The 13,677-nt window shown below is 46.5% G+C and overlaps 5 protein-coding genes across 7 annotated transcripts; 2 read left to right on the top strand and 3 right to left on the bottom strand.

Annotated features, from left to right (window-relative positions):
* The first annotated feature begins 1,257 nt into the window (after window positions 1–1,257).
* Window positions 1,258–1,836, top strand: LOC4817374 (chymotrypsin inhibitor SCI-I). Its single transcript, XM_001356647.3, has 2 exons — window positions 1,258–1,538; window positions 1,604–1,836. The coding sequence occupies exons 1-2, from the start codon at window positions 1,442–1,444 to the stop codon at window positions 1,774–1,776; spliced, it is 270 nt and encodes an 89-aa protein (XP_001356683.3). The 5' UTR covers window positions 1,258–1,441; the 3' UTR covers window positions 1,777–1,836.
* Window positions 1,820–2,621, bottom strand: LOC4816872 (uncharacterized). Its single transcript, XM_001356646.4, has 2 exons — window positions 2,135–2,621; window positions 1,820–2,063 (listed from the first exon to the last, which is right to left on the bottom strand). Exons 1-2 carry the CDS (start codon window positions 2,220–2,222, stop codon window positions 1,852–1,854), a joined length of 300 nt encoding a protein of 99 aa, XP_001356682.3. The 5' UTR covers window positions 2,223–2,621; the 3' UTR covers window positions 1,820–1,851.
* A 1,198-nt stretch (window positions 2,622–3,819) lies between these two features.
* On the bottom strand, window positions 3,820–4,352 carry LOC4817462 (kunitz-type serine protease inhibitor taicotoxin). Its single transcript, XM_001356645.4, has 2 exons — window positions 4,183–4,352; window positions 3,820–4,108 (listed from the first exon to the last, which is right to left on the bottom strand). Exons 1-2 carry the CDS (start codon window positions 4,304–4,306, stop codon window positions 3,894–3,896), a joined length of 339 nt encoding a protein of 112 aa, XP_001356681.4. The 5' UTR covers window positions 4,307–4,352; the 3' UTR covers window positions 3,820–3,893.
* Window positions 4,353–5,018: 666 nt separating this feature from the next.
* cutlet (chromosome transmission fidelity protein 18 homolog) lies at window positions 5,019–9,627 on the bottom strand. The gene is made up of 12 exons (XM_001356644.4): window positions 8,645–9,627; window positions 7,993–8,590; window positions 7,700–7,928; window positions 7,528–7,644; window positions 7,367–7,469; window positions 7,168–7,310; window positions 6,870–7,104; window positions 6,380–6,555; window positions 6,178–6,311; window positions 5,873–6,114; window positions 5,362–5,425; window positions 5,019–5,296 (listed from the first exon to the last, which is right to left on the bottom strand). Exons 1-12 carry the CDS (start codon window positions 9,515–9,517, stop codon window positions 5,196–5,198), a joined length of 3,015 nt encoding a protein of 1,004 aa, XP_001356680.3. The 5' UTR covers window positions 9,518–9,627; the 3' UTR covers window positions 5,019–5,195.
* A 778-nt stretch (window positions 9,628–10,405) lies between these two features.
* LOC4817318 (glycerophosphocholine phosphodiesterase GPCPD1) lies at window positions 10,406–13,323 on the top strand. 3 transcript variants are annotated; one of them, XM_033379289.1, is made up of 5 exons: window positions 10,406–10,532; window positions 10,606–11,011; window positions 11,072–12,538; window positions 12,630–12,776; window positions 12,853–13,323. In XM_033379289.1, exons 2-5 carry the CDS (start codon window positions 10,625–10,627, stop codon window positions 12,970–12,972), a joined length of 2,121 nt encoding a protein of 706 aa, XP_033235180.1. In that variant the 5' UTR covers window positions 10,406–10,532; window positions 10,606–10,624; the 3' UTR covers window positions 12,973–13,323. The 3 variants fall into 3 exon arrangements, with proteins under 3 accessions (XP_033235180.1, XP_033235178.1, XP_033235179.1); XM_033379287.1 differs by having other exon boundaries at window positions 10,599–11,011; XM_033379288.1 differs by having other exon boundaries at window positions 10,587–11,011.
* Window positions 13,324–13,677: the final 354 nt, after the last annotated feature.

Below are 13,677 nucleotides of genomic sequence, written 5' to 3'. Positions count from 1 at the left end.
AGTGAGGGGCCAGTGATGGAATGGACGGGAATGGAGTGGCCAAAATGTGACGCTCATGTGTGTGAAAATGTCTGTCTGAGGTGACAATTCAGTTAACTGTTTAATTTACTTGAAATAATTGAAATGTTGCCCGTTCTGAGCGCCCAGATGTTAATTGTCTCTCTCTCCCTCTATCTCTGAACTACGTTTAATTACTAAATTAGGGACTTGGACTAGAGAAAATGCCCTGTGCCAAATCGGTATTTATTGCCTGATTCAATTAACCAGACCTTAAACGAGTGACGGCCCAAACAGAGTCCCCAGAGTCTCTCGATTACCATAGCCGTGGGGCGGAAACCCCAGAGATATCCAGTGAAAATGAGTGAAAGAGAGGTACACTGAGAGAAAGAAATAGAGGGTGAGCAAGCCAACGAGAGAGACATAGAGACAGAGAGAGCAAAAAACACTGTAAATTCTTATTCCTCTCTGAAGCTCAACCTCAACGTTGAAACCGAAACTCAAATTGAAACTGAAATTGAAATCTCGTTTCTCGCTGGCAGTCCACCAACATTGTCAATCTTTAGTACGTACATATATATGTATATATTCCATACAGATACACTTGTTATTTTGTATTGAGAGATTCGAATTGTTGTTGCCATTGATATGCGGAACATGTTTTTGTTTTTGTTGCCATTTGCCGTCAAGTCTTTTTTACGTCATCTCTCTGTGCGAGCGGTGTTTATTATGAGAGCGATTGTAGGGTATATTCGTTTGGTAAGGCATATAGGATGCTGATCTCTATAGATCGTATAGGTGAAAAACAGAGGAGACAGAATATAAGAGAAAAGGAATAGGACTATCTTATTCACTATCATCAATATATGATGTCCCCAGTACTTTGAGAGAGCAATTGTAATTGCTTGATCACATATCGATAAAAAATATACATAGATTTAAAATCACGTAACGTGGGCTACCTTTTGAATAAATTAAATTACCAAATAAGATTATCTTACGAAAAAGAGAGAATTCAATTTAATGAAGTACATTTTCAATCAAACAATAACGGAATAATATAGTTTTCTAATCGATCGAATGAAGAACCTTTTACGCACTCAAACATACGCTTTTCAGAGAATTTTTGTACCTTGTTCTCACAATGATATAGGAAAATACAGACTAATTGCCTTCAGATCTCCAAAGTCTAAGCATCGTGCCAGCCGAGTAGGTAGCACCTTTGTTTCCACTGCCTAACCTCTCCACACTTTGCCATTAACTTGGTCAATGTTGAATGCTGGCAAAAAAACAAAGCATAACAACATTTGAACGAATTTGTAAACACACAAATCGGCGGAGAGACAGCCTGAGCCCCGTTTGATGCTCAGTGAGTTGCTGGCCAAAGAACGTGACGGTTGACTGAATGAGTGTCTGAGAGTGGATTCTCTGCCAAATAGATGACATGATGGATGCTCGATGGCTCCTTGTGGGTCTGGGGTACTGGCTATTGCTGCAAGTGATCATCCCACTGCCACAGACAGATGCAGCCTCGAAGCGAGGTAGAAGAACCATTGAACAATATAATATTTCTTACTAATTGTAATTAATTTATATAATCGTACAGTGAAATTGTGCCTGCAGCCGACGATCAGTGGAAGGTGCTTTGGCTATGTGGAGAGCTATGCCTACAATCCCCTGAAGCGACAGTGCGAGCCCTTCATCTACGGCGGATGTGGCGGTAACGACAATCGCTTTACGAACAAGGCCGAGTGCGAGTTTAGCTGCCGTGATATTTGAATTTGGATACGAGACACGAGTATTAAAAACAACGCAAACAGAATTGTTTCAAACAAAAAAATCCTTAACGTATATTCATTTTGTGGTTTCATTGCCACCAGATCGACTGCGCCACTTAACATGTTTTATGCTGTTGCATATCTTCTCGCAGTCCTCGAGGCTGGCGAAGAGCCGCTTGTTGCCGCAGCCCAAAAATCGGCAATGCTGCGTTTCCACATCAAAGTAGATTCCCAAAGTGCTCGGCACACAGAGTCCATTTGTGCTGGGCTGCACCGTGCAGAGATCACCTAATCAGAAAATTATACAAAATTAGTTGGAACATTGTGGGAATATGAAAACACTTTCAGAAAACACTTACGGGAGCGTGCCTCGATAGGTTGGTCCTGGATCATTGTCAGGATCACACAGAGCCACACGGTTATCCTCAGTTGGCTGTTGGCTTTCATTTTGGGAATACTTTTGAATCGCGGATTGGAAGTATCCACCTTTTTCTAACCTTTTTAAACTCTCCTCCTCGAGAAGCTGATCAGATCTGATATTCCTTTTGGTTTAACTGTATACTTTTCCACTGTCAGCTCTGGCACAGTTGATACAGCTCTGTGGCCGCTGGTACAGTTTTACTCTCTCTGGTAATGGAAACACTGCCAATTCTGTTGTTTTTTAAGTCAAATGCGAGTACAAATGCGCAGCAGCCGCTCGTCGCCATATATAAGAGACCGAACGTAGTGTCTGTCGATTCTACAACGATTGGGATTTCAACCTCTAGTATATAGCTATTGCCGATGATCGACCGATCTACACACGTCCGTCTGGCAATGTTTCGTATTTCGTTTTCTTGATTTCTGAATGAAATTGATGGGTTTTTTATACCCAAAAGGTCTGCAAAGTTCAGCTACAGTCCACGAACCCAAGTCGAAAAATTCAGACAACAACCAAGGGATTATCGTTCGGTTTTTTGCAATTTCTGTTTGCAGGTATGAAATATTTTCCCTTCTCCAAGTGGTAGTGGTCCTTTCTGGACTTTGGCTGAGGTAATTTTGGAAATTTTTCGCAAGAGACACAAGAAAAAACGCAATTTCTATACCACAGTTTTGGTCACTGAATGGAGCTGGAGCGTCTGGCGTTTGGATTGTCGCGAACTCGACTCGAAACCTCGAACAAAAGCCACCAGAAGGCACACATATTTGTAATCAGGCCGCTTCTGCCGCCGTCGCTGCCGCAGCTGCTGCTTCTGCTGCTGCTGCTGCTGCTGCCACCGATAACTGATAAGGCCCAAAACGACATGACACTACGCCGCGTCCAGCGCTTTTTGCATGTGATCAATAATGATGCTCATGATGTAGTCGATGAGGACGGGAACGAGGATTGACTTTCCGGCTAAAACTGGCGAGTGCCTGTTGCAGAAGGCCGAAATAATCATCGAGGTGCTCCCAACGAAACAAAAATACAACAAAATGATAGGCCAAAAAGTACAGACAAATCGAATTGGTGATACACTTACTATACAGCTCATAGAACACATCAGATATTCCATATGAAAAGCCAATAATTATATAGATGTACAAAAGCCATCTAGTGCTTAAAAAAAGAGTTCATAAAACATATATTCGGAAAATCATAGATCTCTAAACCACGAAATCCCGTGCCATGATGAAAACTAACTACAAAACAGTCCACTAATGTCAAAAATTAAGAAAGAGTTTACAGATTTCCAGCAAGAAAATTTAAGGAATGTATGGAATGTAATTCCTCACTAAATATCGCTATTGGATACACATCGTTCATATCAAATGTTTCCAAATAGATACTCCTAGTCTTTATAGATCTTCTGCCAAGCCGAACGCACTCCTTTGCTTATAGAGTACATACAATATAATGATCCTAGTCTTGTTCAATGTTCAAGCGACTTGTGCGAACTGTCAAGCCACATGCTACATAGCCAATAAATCCGATAGTGCTACAAAATAAATACAATTACCTCACGGGTCATGAGGGGGCAGAACAGAACATTCCCAGAATTTATAGATTACGGATTAGACGCAATTTGTTAGCTGTTCAGACGCTGACGCGATGCTGATATTTTTTATTCAACAAACTCTCTCCGAATCGTAATCATCTCAACCTTCGTTCACATACAAATCCTTGTTGCGTCTAACGCCATGGACACAGGTGGCGACGCAGTCCTGGATATCGCCGAAGCTCTGGCCCGGCGTCGAGTGGCATGCCCCAATCGAGTACATCTGGCAGTCCAAGGTGGCGGGATCGTAGTAGAAGCCCTCGATCTGGATGGTGCAAATACCCAGAGACCGCGGCGGTGGCTGCTTACAAATATCTGACGAAGCACAACAGAAGTCCATAAGAAATGTGGGTCGGAAATGGACCGACCCGCTTCCTCCCACTACTCACTCGGTATCACGGGCAGGCCTGGGGGCAAGAAACGTGCCTCTATGGACTGTAGGCTCCCCAGCGACAGCAGCACCAGCCCCAGCACCAGCGATAGCCTGACGAACGCAGGCATACTTCGAGACATCTGGACAACGCGCGGGCAACTGAGTGAGTGAGTGCGTCGAGTCGCGATGCCTCGTCGGCTGATTCAACCCGTCGCGAGCTCCCAGCGATAAGAAAATGCCGCCCTATACGAGGGCCCAGCACAAATGCCATAAGTATTGCTTACTAAAGCAAAACATTCATCCTCATTGGCAAATATGGGATGAAAAGTTGAAAGATATTCACAATACGAGTATACAATCCCAGGAAGATGGGATCTATTCAAGTGAACAGAGAGTGGTCTAGAAACTAATTAAATATTTGCTTAATCAACATCCACAGGCTACATAGCAATACAATTGCTGTTTGACCCTCGGTTTGTCTTTAGAATTACTTCTGCCGACAAGGCTTTTGTGGCGATCAGTAGCCATTCCAGTGAGCGATTAATATTGATATACAATATGTATGTCCCTTACCCAACACCAAGCGCTCTTTGATCACTCCCATACATCTATGGGATATATGATATCAAATATATATATCACACGCGAGCTTAGACGTATATAAGATATGATAATAAGATAAGAAAATAGCGCTTCTGTTAATCGAAGCTCAGTTATGTGCAAGCTTTAACAACGGAGATCTAGACACAATAAGATCCACAGATCCAGTTTAAAAGTAGACTGGAAATACCCGTATAAAATACATATAATCGTACCGAAGATCCGAATTGTTGGAATGAATGGAAAATGGTGTTGAATTTTTAAAAGTATCGTGGCTATCTATCGTTCTTAACTATATTTAGATTTCTCATAAATCTGTTGTACTGTCTTCAGCCATTCCTTCCGTGACAAGGGCTTTCATTTTCAGTATTTATAAAGTTTTAATAAATTAGTTTAAGGCAGGGATTTGTAAATTCCAAGAGGGATCTTCTAAAGCAGCTCATGCAGATGAACGTCTTTGCGTACAGCGTTGTTGAAGCCCTCCTTATAGCGATACCAAATTGGGCTCTTCACAATGGCATCGGTTTTGGCTAATACACAAAATTATCAATTTAAAAAAAATATATATGCGAAACCACACGGGTAAATGACTTACCTTCATCTATTTGTTTAGCTGTGGATGTTTTGTGGGTAACGCGACCGAAAAAGTCTTTAGTGAGCTGAAAAAAAATTAAAGTTATAATATTAGGAATATTAGGATAGCACAAATAAACTATATATCATATGAAAATTGAATAAAAACAAGCTAAAATATAAACTGTATGGCATTAGAACGAAAGCCAAGAAGCATTCGCAGCATAAAATACCCCACAAAGTCGCTTTCGTTTAAGATGGGCAATAAATGTTGGTTTGTCGTGATCCCACATTACGACCCCGATGACAATGCCGGTTGAATCCCCTTATGGGTTATTAGCTTTGCTGGGATTTGCCCAAAGAGGAAAATGTGAGAAAAGGAAGCCTTAAAAGGGGCATAAAGGTGAGCTCTCCTTGGGAAATGTATGCGAATGGTAGTCTCTTTGTTAGCGTGGAAAATTTGCAAGTAAATTGCTGCTAAGTAAATGCAAGACATGCAAATCTTGATGGTGCATCTGAATCCTTGGACCCACCTGCTGTTTGGGGGCACTGCTGCGCACATTCGAAGCGGAAATTGGTTTCGGTTTCAATGTTTGCAAATGATTGGGCAGATGCGATGTGGCTGCGGTCTTAGCTGCCTGCTTCTTTGCGGCAGACGCTGCTGCTACCGCCGATGGCTCTCCTTCTTTGGGGGCCGCTCGACGGATGCGTGCCAGGGCCACTTCGCGGGCTAGTAGCTGGCGACCGAAGTAGGATACAGTGAGGCCAGGAAATCCTATCAAAAACATAGCCAAACAATTAAGAAGAGAAATTTCTTGATGTTGTGTTCATTATTAACCTGGAAATGCGATGAGTACATCGAGATCGGGCTCTGGTTGAAACACATAATGTCCTTCCAGGGACTTGACCTGAACAAATGTCACGCCGAGATCCAGCATCACCTCAATGGTGTGATTCAAGTCTTGCAGTTCCCTGAAAGAAATAATAGCGTTAATAAAAAGATCTAAAAGATGGATCCAACAAAGGAGATAGACACTCACTTGGGGGACAGCAGCTTCACCGTTACCGAGCGCAATTGCGGCGACAAAATCCTCTTCAGCATGGGCACAGTATCCAGCAGCAGAATCCTGCCATGACCCACACCCACAGCGGAGGGGGTGACACCTTTGCGCAAGGCCTGAAAGATGTTGCGCTGTGTAGTGCTCTTCTGTGTGAACTGCAAAGAAGGAAATGTGGATTTTGTGGTGGCTTTGGCTTTGTGTACACAGTGCGAAATCTATGCAGAACTCTCATTAATCTTGTGATTGCATTTGAGGCACATAATGGACAAGAAATTACATGGCTTGATTGTGTTGATTATGCACTTTCCAATGGTCCTTGCTGGGGATGTTTGCTCCAGCTAATGATGCCTGCATAATACATGAGCCTGCCTCAAAGGAGAGCCTGCTCGTCACTCGTCTTGCATTCAGCGATGAAAAGAAATAATGTGGCTCGGGGCCATGCAGTCATCATCTTTTTGCATCATCTTACCTCAAAGCCACGCGTGGGAAATGAAATTTTCGGCCAGGCCAGTGTGGCAAAGAGTAAATGCCAGACGACAAAGCCGTACGGCAAATATGGATAGATACTGTAGTTCTGCTGCCTGCCGATCTGCTGCTGCAGTATGTCCGTAAAGCAGAACCAATTCAAGGCCTCACAAACGCCCGTAAAATTTGGATCGGGCATCTTTTGCTGCAGATAGTTCTCGTACACGCCTTGAGTGAGTCTACCAGAATGGAAAGGAAATATGATGACACTTTTATAGACAGAGAAGAGACGTTAATCGAACCTTTCGTAATCCCCACTGGAATGGACCACATCCATAACATTGCGCACTCGCGTGGCCACGGACATGTTGGTCATTGTAACCAAAGCGGGCTCATCGCCAGTGCCATTAGTGTCCGTCTGCAGTTGTTTCTTGGGACGTTGTATCTGAAAATATTCTATGTAAAATCACGCTGAAGAGCATTGAAATGACAAAAAATTACTCTGAAAATGGAGTCCCACACAGTGAACAGACTCTGATGCCGATCCTTCTGTCCCAGGTTGTTGTTCAGCACATCCTGTAGCGTCAGACTCTGCTTTTGGGCACTAAAATGGGTATTCATTTAGCTAAAATGGGACTGAAAATAATGTTGGGGTGGCCTACTTGAAGAACTGCATGGAGGAGATGCAGCTACGGACATCATTGCCCGACTTTTCAGCGAGCGTAATCAGTGATCCGAAGTTGGTTTTTAGCTGCTCTTTCTGGGCAATCTTGCCCAACCTGTAAAGAGATCATCACCATCATCGATCGAAGAATAAGCTAATAAGCTTCTTACCGCTCGGCGAGACGGGCTGCATCTATGGGCGGGAAGGTGACCACAAAGGCTATCTGGCGGAGTGGCCGCAGGGCTGGATCGTAAATATCATTGCATATGCAGATAATGGGTCGTCGCAGGACATTGTGCTCCGATTTGGCCCCCTTGGCTTTCGCCTTGCTGTGGACATCATCGTTGACGAATTTGACCAGATATTCAATCGATTGACGCGGAGCACCATCGATTTCATCTGAAGGCAAAGAGGAAATGTTATGTAAAGTAAACATTGAAGGCACAAGATGGTTCGTACTCACCCAGAACTATGCAATTGGGTCGCTTGTCTGCATTGAGAACTGAGGACATTTGTGTGCCGTTCTCCAGGGCCAGTTTGAAAGCCTCTGGACTGCGATCGTCGGAGGCGTTGATCTCCCGCACATTGTAACCGGCATGCCGGGCAATGGTGTGGGCCAGCGTGGTCTTGCCCAGACCGGGGGGACCACAGAGCAAGGCCACCTTTTGCATGGGTCGCCCCATGGCATCCACATTCGTGTTGAGCGCCTGACGAGCCTTGCGCTGCCGCCAGCCGCCATTGGACTCGAATTTTCCCGTGCGCTTGTTGAAGCTATTTAGCTGGGTATTGGCCCCGCCTCCACCACCACCACCTGCTGGTCCTCCGCCTCCGCCTGTGACTGCCTCCTGTTCCTGTTTGCTGTGAAAGGGTTTGCCAAAGACAACCTTGTCCCACATCTTCAGCCAGTAGAGCAGACTCCTATTGGTCATTTCATCCGAGAGCAAGTCAATGTATTTCCTTGGCTTGTACTTGTCCACCCAGAGGCGTCCCGTTTCCGCAGTGACTGCAGTCGAAGGAGCAGCTATCGCTGGCTGTGTGTCAGGAGCCAGGCGACGAAGTACCTAAGGAAGGGACTGGTTATATCATTGATCTCCCAATAGAATCATCCAACTCACCAGCTCGTTGGCCTCCTGCCAGACTTTTTCTTTGGCCTCGCCCAGCAGACTGCCCACAACTGCGCCCCGAGCGCTGATCAGGTCCAGCTGCCGCTTCTCGTACTCTTCCGAGTGGAAACGCACGTAGATGCGCTCTAGATCGCTGCGCTGTATGGGCAGAAACGGCCAGTTGGGTATCTCGTACGAAAGATTCTTTCTTTGGAAATCGAGCAAGGCCTTCAGACGACTGACATCATCCTTGCGGATGGTCTTGGTCGACTCCTGCTTCTTGCGGCGCAGCTCCACGATCCGCTGAATGGCCTCGTTGTCACGCTGCTCCTCGGTACGTGCCTTTTTCACCAGCGGATCTTCGTAGGTCTCATGGAAGAGATCATCAATGTCGCCAAAGAGATCCCGCTCCAGACGCCGCTTGTTCACGCCACGCGTGCCCAGCTCCTGCAACTGCTGGGCGGCCGCATTGAGCAGAGGCACTGCCTCCGTTTCTTTGAATCCGTTGCTGGTGGGTAGAGTGGCATCCATTTCCTGTATGGCCGGCATGCGTTGAAATGGCGTGGAGCAGCCGCGTCCCACCGGCGGCCCTTTCGGCGTGCCAAAGAGTCGCCTATTCACTGGACCACCGCCCGCACCGCCGCCTCCATCATCGTTCTCTATTTGAGTCGACCCAAAGGTAATCTGCGACAGCTGCGGGGAGCCGAGGGTGGAGTTTTCAAAGCGCGAAGCATCTTTGACTGCTTTCGTTTGCTTGGCCGCCGCTTGCCGGGACGTGCTCGGCCCGTCGTACGCATCGTACTCGTGCGGCACATCCTCCAGCAACTCCAACTCATCCTGGTACTGCAGCTCAAACTCCTCGTCTTCATCGGGATACTGATTCATTCTTTGGCACAAATCGCAAAATTATTTCGCAAAAATTCCAAAACAAGAGATTCCCGCCAAAACAAAATAAGTGAACAGCTGTTGCGCGCCCCAGGGCTGCACAAAAGTTACCTATCGCCGCCGCTGTCAAGGTGTATTGGAAAAAGGTGAGGTCGCGTGATTTGCCCTCCCACACATTAACCCATTAAGGGCGAATGGGTATTTAAGTACCCAAGAAAAGTAGGAAACTTTAAGAATTTTAGCGCCAAACTGGTAAAAGATATAGTAATAATTTGATTGATTTACAAGGACAATTTTCATACACCTATGTTACCTAAATAACTTTACCAAATGCAATTATTTTACTATGTAGAAAAACTGTAACTGGAGTACCAACCGGCTTTATCGTAGGTGTTTGCACAGATTGTTCGTACGACCCGTTTAGTAGTGGCCACTAATGGGTTAATACACACATTTTTACTTTTTAGATTCCTCGATAGCTCATGTTGTCGCAGCAACGGTCACACTGCTCCTTTCTCTCCCTTTATCGCCCTCACCCACATACACAATCAAGCGACCCCAATTTAATCGTTGCAAAAATAATGCAATTCACAGTTTATAGTCTATCAACTGGTCGCATTCGCGACAGCGCTAAAATCGCGCAAATAATTTCTTTATAATCCGATTGTCATAATTTGTGTGCCACGCATATCCATCATCAGCAAACCATCAGTATCATCAGTTCCACCCTCGACCAAGAGTATATAATACCATGATGACTGCCTAGCTGGAGGAGCAGAACAGCTGTTCGTGAGTAAAACGCAAACATCGGTAAATTCTGCCACATTATACACATTATCATATTTCTTTTGATGCAGTTTCGCACACACACACACACACACACACACACACACACACACACACACAGCACCGCACGCGCCGCACACCCAACTAAGCGAAAAGGAAAAAGATTTGAGAGTGCAGGAGGAAACCCTAAAAAGACCTTAGAGCATTTCGTGAATTTGTGGGGCAAAGGGTGAGTGGAGGTCCCATGTAAAGCACAATAAATTTTACGTCATTCACTGATAAGGTCATTCGACAGCAAACAGTAAATAGCAAGCCATTAGAATGCACAATTGGCTGGCATCACATGACGGCGAGGACGATGCCATGGCCGCGCCCTCGACGTGCCCCCCGGGAACGGGAGCGGGAGCAGGAACGGAGCATGGGAGTCGTCGGATCTTTGGCGACATAACCACAAATCGGCTGTGGACCTTCCGGGTCCTGATGCACGAGGATCTCGGGGCCAGCGAGCATCTGGCCGTTGTGGGCAACTGTGAGGCCCTGGGCAACTGGCAGCCGTCGGATGCGGCACGTATGACGCAGGAGGAGAATGTGTGGAGCGTGGAGGTGTACATACCGCGTCACTGTGCCACGGAATACCGATACATGGTGTGTGCCGTGGAACCCAGCAGCGAGCAGCCGCTGGTGAGGCGCTGGGAAACACAGTTTCAGGTGGGAATCTGTTGATCTGTTTTCGTGGAATGCCTACTACAATGAATGAACCCATTGCAGGCCAGAGCCATTGAAGAGCTGGATGAGCAGCCGCCGGAGGAGCAGATGGATATCTTCGGCTCCGTCAACGGCCAGGAGAAGGTAGACCGGGGCTGGCTCACCAGGGAATCAATCGTTCAGCTCAAGTTCTTCTACGCACCGTTCACCTTCAAGCAACGCATGAAGCGACGCCATGTGCAGGTGAAGGTGACGCCCATGAATTTACGTATACCCAGTGCTGGGTTCGAGACGTCGAGTGTCGCGGGCCCGATGTCGCCGCCGGAAGATTCCCTCTCCAACGACACGCACGACACCAGGGAGAATGGCGGGGACTCGTCCACGGCCTTTGCCTTCAGCGAGGTGGTCACGTTGAGTGCCGATGAGTGCGAGATTCGTGCCCAGGAGCAGTTTGGCACTGCCTGTGGACCCAGCGACCTGGTCATCTTCCACATAACCGTGGGAGATCTTGAGAACACGGCCTATCTGATCGATCTGTACACGTACAGCTCGCGGGTGGCCAAGGAGGATGGTCCGCCGCACCACTTGGGCTACCACTATGTGCTGCCCAATCTGTTCAAGCGCTCTGAGGGCAACCTGGAGATACCCATCACTTGTGCCAAGGGCCACCGACCGCTGGGCATGATGCGGCTGGGCTACCTCATCGTGCGTCCCTCGGCGCTGAGCGCCCACATGGACATGAGCGTCAGCTATGCCCGCTACTGGAACAATAAGTGGACGGGCCTGGATGTGGGCCATCGCGGCTCTGGCACCAGCTTCAAGGCCAAGGACGCTGTGATCCGAGAGAACACAATTACCTCACTGAAGAACGCCGCCGAGCACGGGGCCGATATGGTCGAGTTCGATGTGCAGCTCAGCAAGGATTTGGTGCCAGTTGTCTATCATGATTTCATGATTTATGTCTCGCTCAAGTCCAAGTGCAGCATGCAGGAGCACGACTTCCTGTCCCTGCCCATGCGGGAGCTGACGCTCGAGCAGCTGAAGAAGCTCAAGGTGTACCACACTGCCGAGGGCTTGTCGCGGGAGACGCGCTCCTTTCACAACGACGACAATCTCGAGCACCAGCCCTTCCCACAGCTCTCCGATGTGCTGGACGCCCTCGATATCCATGTGGGCTTTAACATTGAGATCAAGTGGTCGCAACGCCTGCAGGACGGACGCATGGAGGAGGAGTTTGAGCATGTGGTTGACAGGAATCTCTATATTGATTGCATTTTGGATGTGGTCCTGCGAAAGGCCGGCAGTCGCCGCATTGTCCTCAGCTGCTTTGATCCCGATATCTGCACGATGCTGCGCTTCAAACAGAATCGGTACCCAGTAATGTTTTTGACTCTCGGCAGGACCACCAAGTACGAACAGTATATGGATCCGCGCGGTAACTCCATGGAGCTGGCCGTCTGGCATGCGGTGGCCATGCAGCTGCTCGGGATTGTCGCCCATACGGAGGACTTGCTGCGTGATCCCAGTCAGGTAATAAAATGACACCACTCTCTGGAACAGAAATGCTGGGAGACTGGGACACACAGACATGTTTCGAAATCATTCACCTGCGGACTTTTAGGTGAATCTCGCCAAGGAGCGCGGCCTGGTGCTCTTTTGCTGGGGCGATGACAATAACTCCCAGGATACCATCAAGCTGCTTAAGGGACTGGGCCTGCATGCCATCATCTATGACAAAATGGATGTCCTCACCACCAAGGAGGTGAAGGTGAGTCTCTGCCTTCTCTATGCACTGCCTGTTACACCCAAGCCCTAATCACTAATGGCTCTTCTTCGCCTTGCAGCAAAGTGTGTTTCACCTCCAGGCCAAGGACAGCCAAAAGGAAATGCTCAAACTGCAAGCCCTGGAAATGGGGCACGTGTGGCACACCTCCGCCAATGGCAGCGAGGAACAGCAGGCCTAGTGGGGAGGAGAGAGCTCTCAACACCATTATTTTATACTCATCTATATAGATATATCTATGCCTGTGAGCCCTCCACACTTTCGTTGGAGCTCCAGCTTCTGCTCTGTCCGCTCTTTAGCATCTCTTGAAATCGCAAGCATCCAAGTATCGTTTCATTTAGCCAATTGCATTTGTTTTTTATATATAAATAGTTGAATTTGAAGGCTGCCTAACCAAATATTTCAATCGGTCATTCTACTAATAATTTGGTTTATTTGTTTGCCATTGTCTAAGCCGCGCTCTCTGTACTTCAGTTTTTACGTTCCCACAGAAAAGAAACTCTTAAATATATTTTACATATTTCAATATAAAGTTGAAGGTCTTTTCATTGGATTTGTGGTGCATATTTGGCTGTTGCTTACAAGTAAAGTTCATAGTTTTTTCCCCATAATTTGGTTTATTTTCTTTTTAGTTATTTCAATGAAATTCGAATATTTTTTGATTCATTTTTGGTTTCAAACTTTATTTTTTACTCCGATACATGACTGCAATAAAGTTGAAAAGTATTTCACTCAAAATTTCACAAGATTAAACGATTCACGGTTTTGATTCGGATCAGAAATATTCTTCCATATATCGAAGTAATATCTACATGGGAGGAAAACGCTTCCCAATTGGCAATTTTACATGATTTTTACTTAAATTCTACAAATGGCCAATGATAGT

Source organism: Drosophila pseudoobscura, chromosome 4 (genome assembly GCF_009870125.1).
Source record: "Drosophila pseudoobscura strain MV-25-SWS-2005 chromosome 4, UCI_Dpse_MV25, whole genome shotgun sequence".
Classification (NCBI taxonomy): domain Eukaryota; kingdom Metazoa; phylum Arthropoda; class Insecta; order Diptera; family Drosophilidae; genus Drosophila; species Drosophila pseudoobscura.
This window is presented reverse-complemented; position numbering and strand designations above follow the sequence as displayed.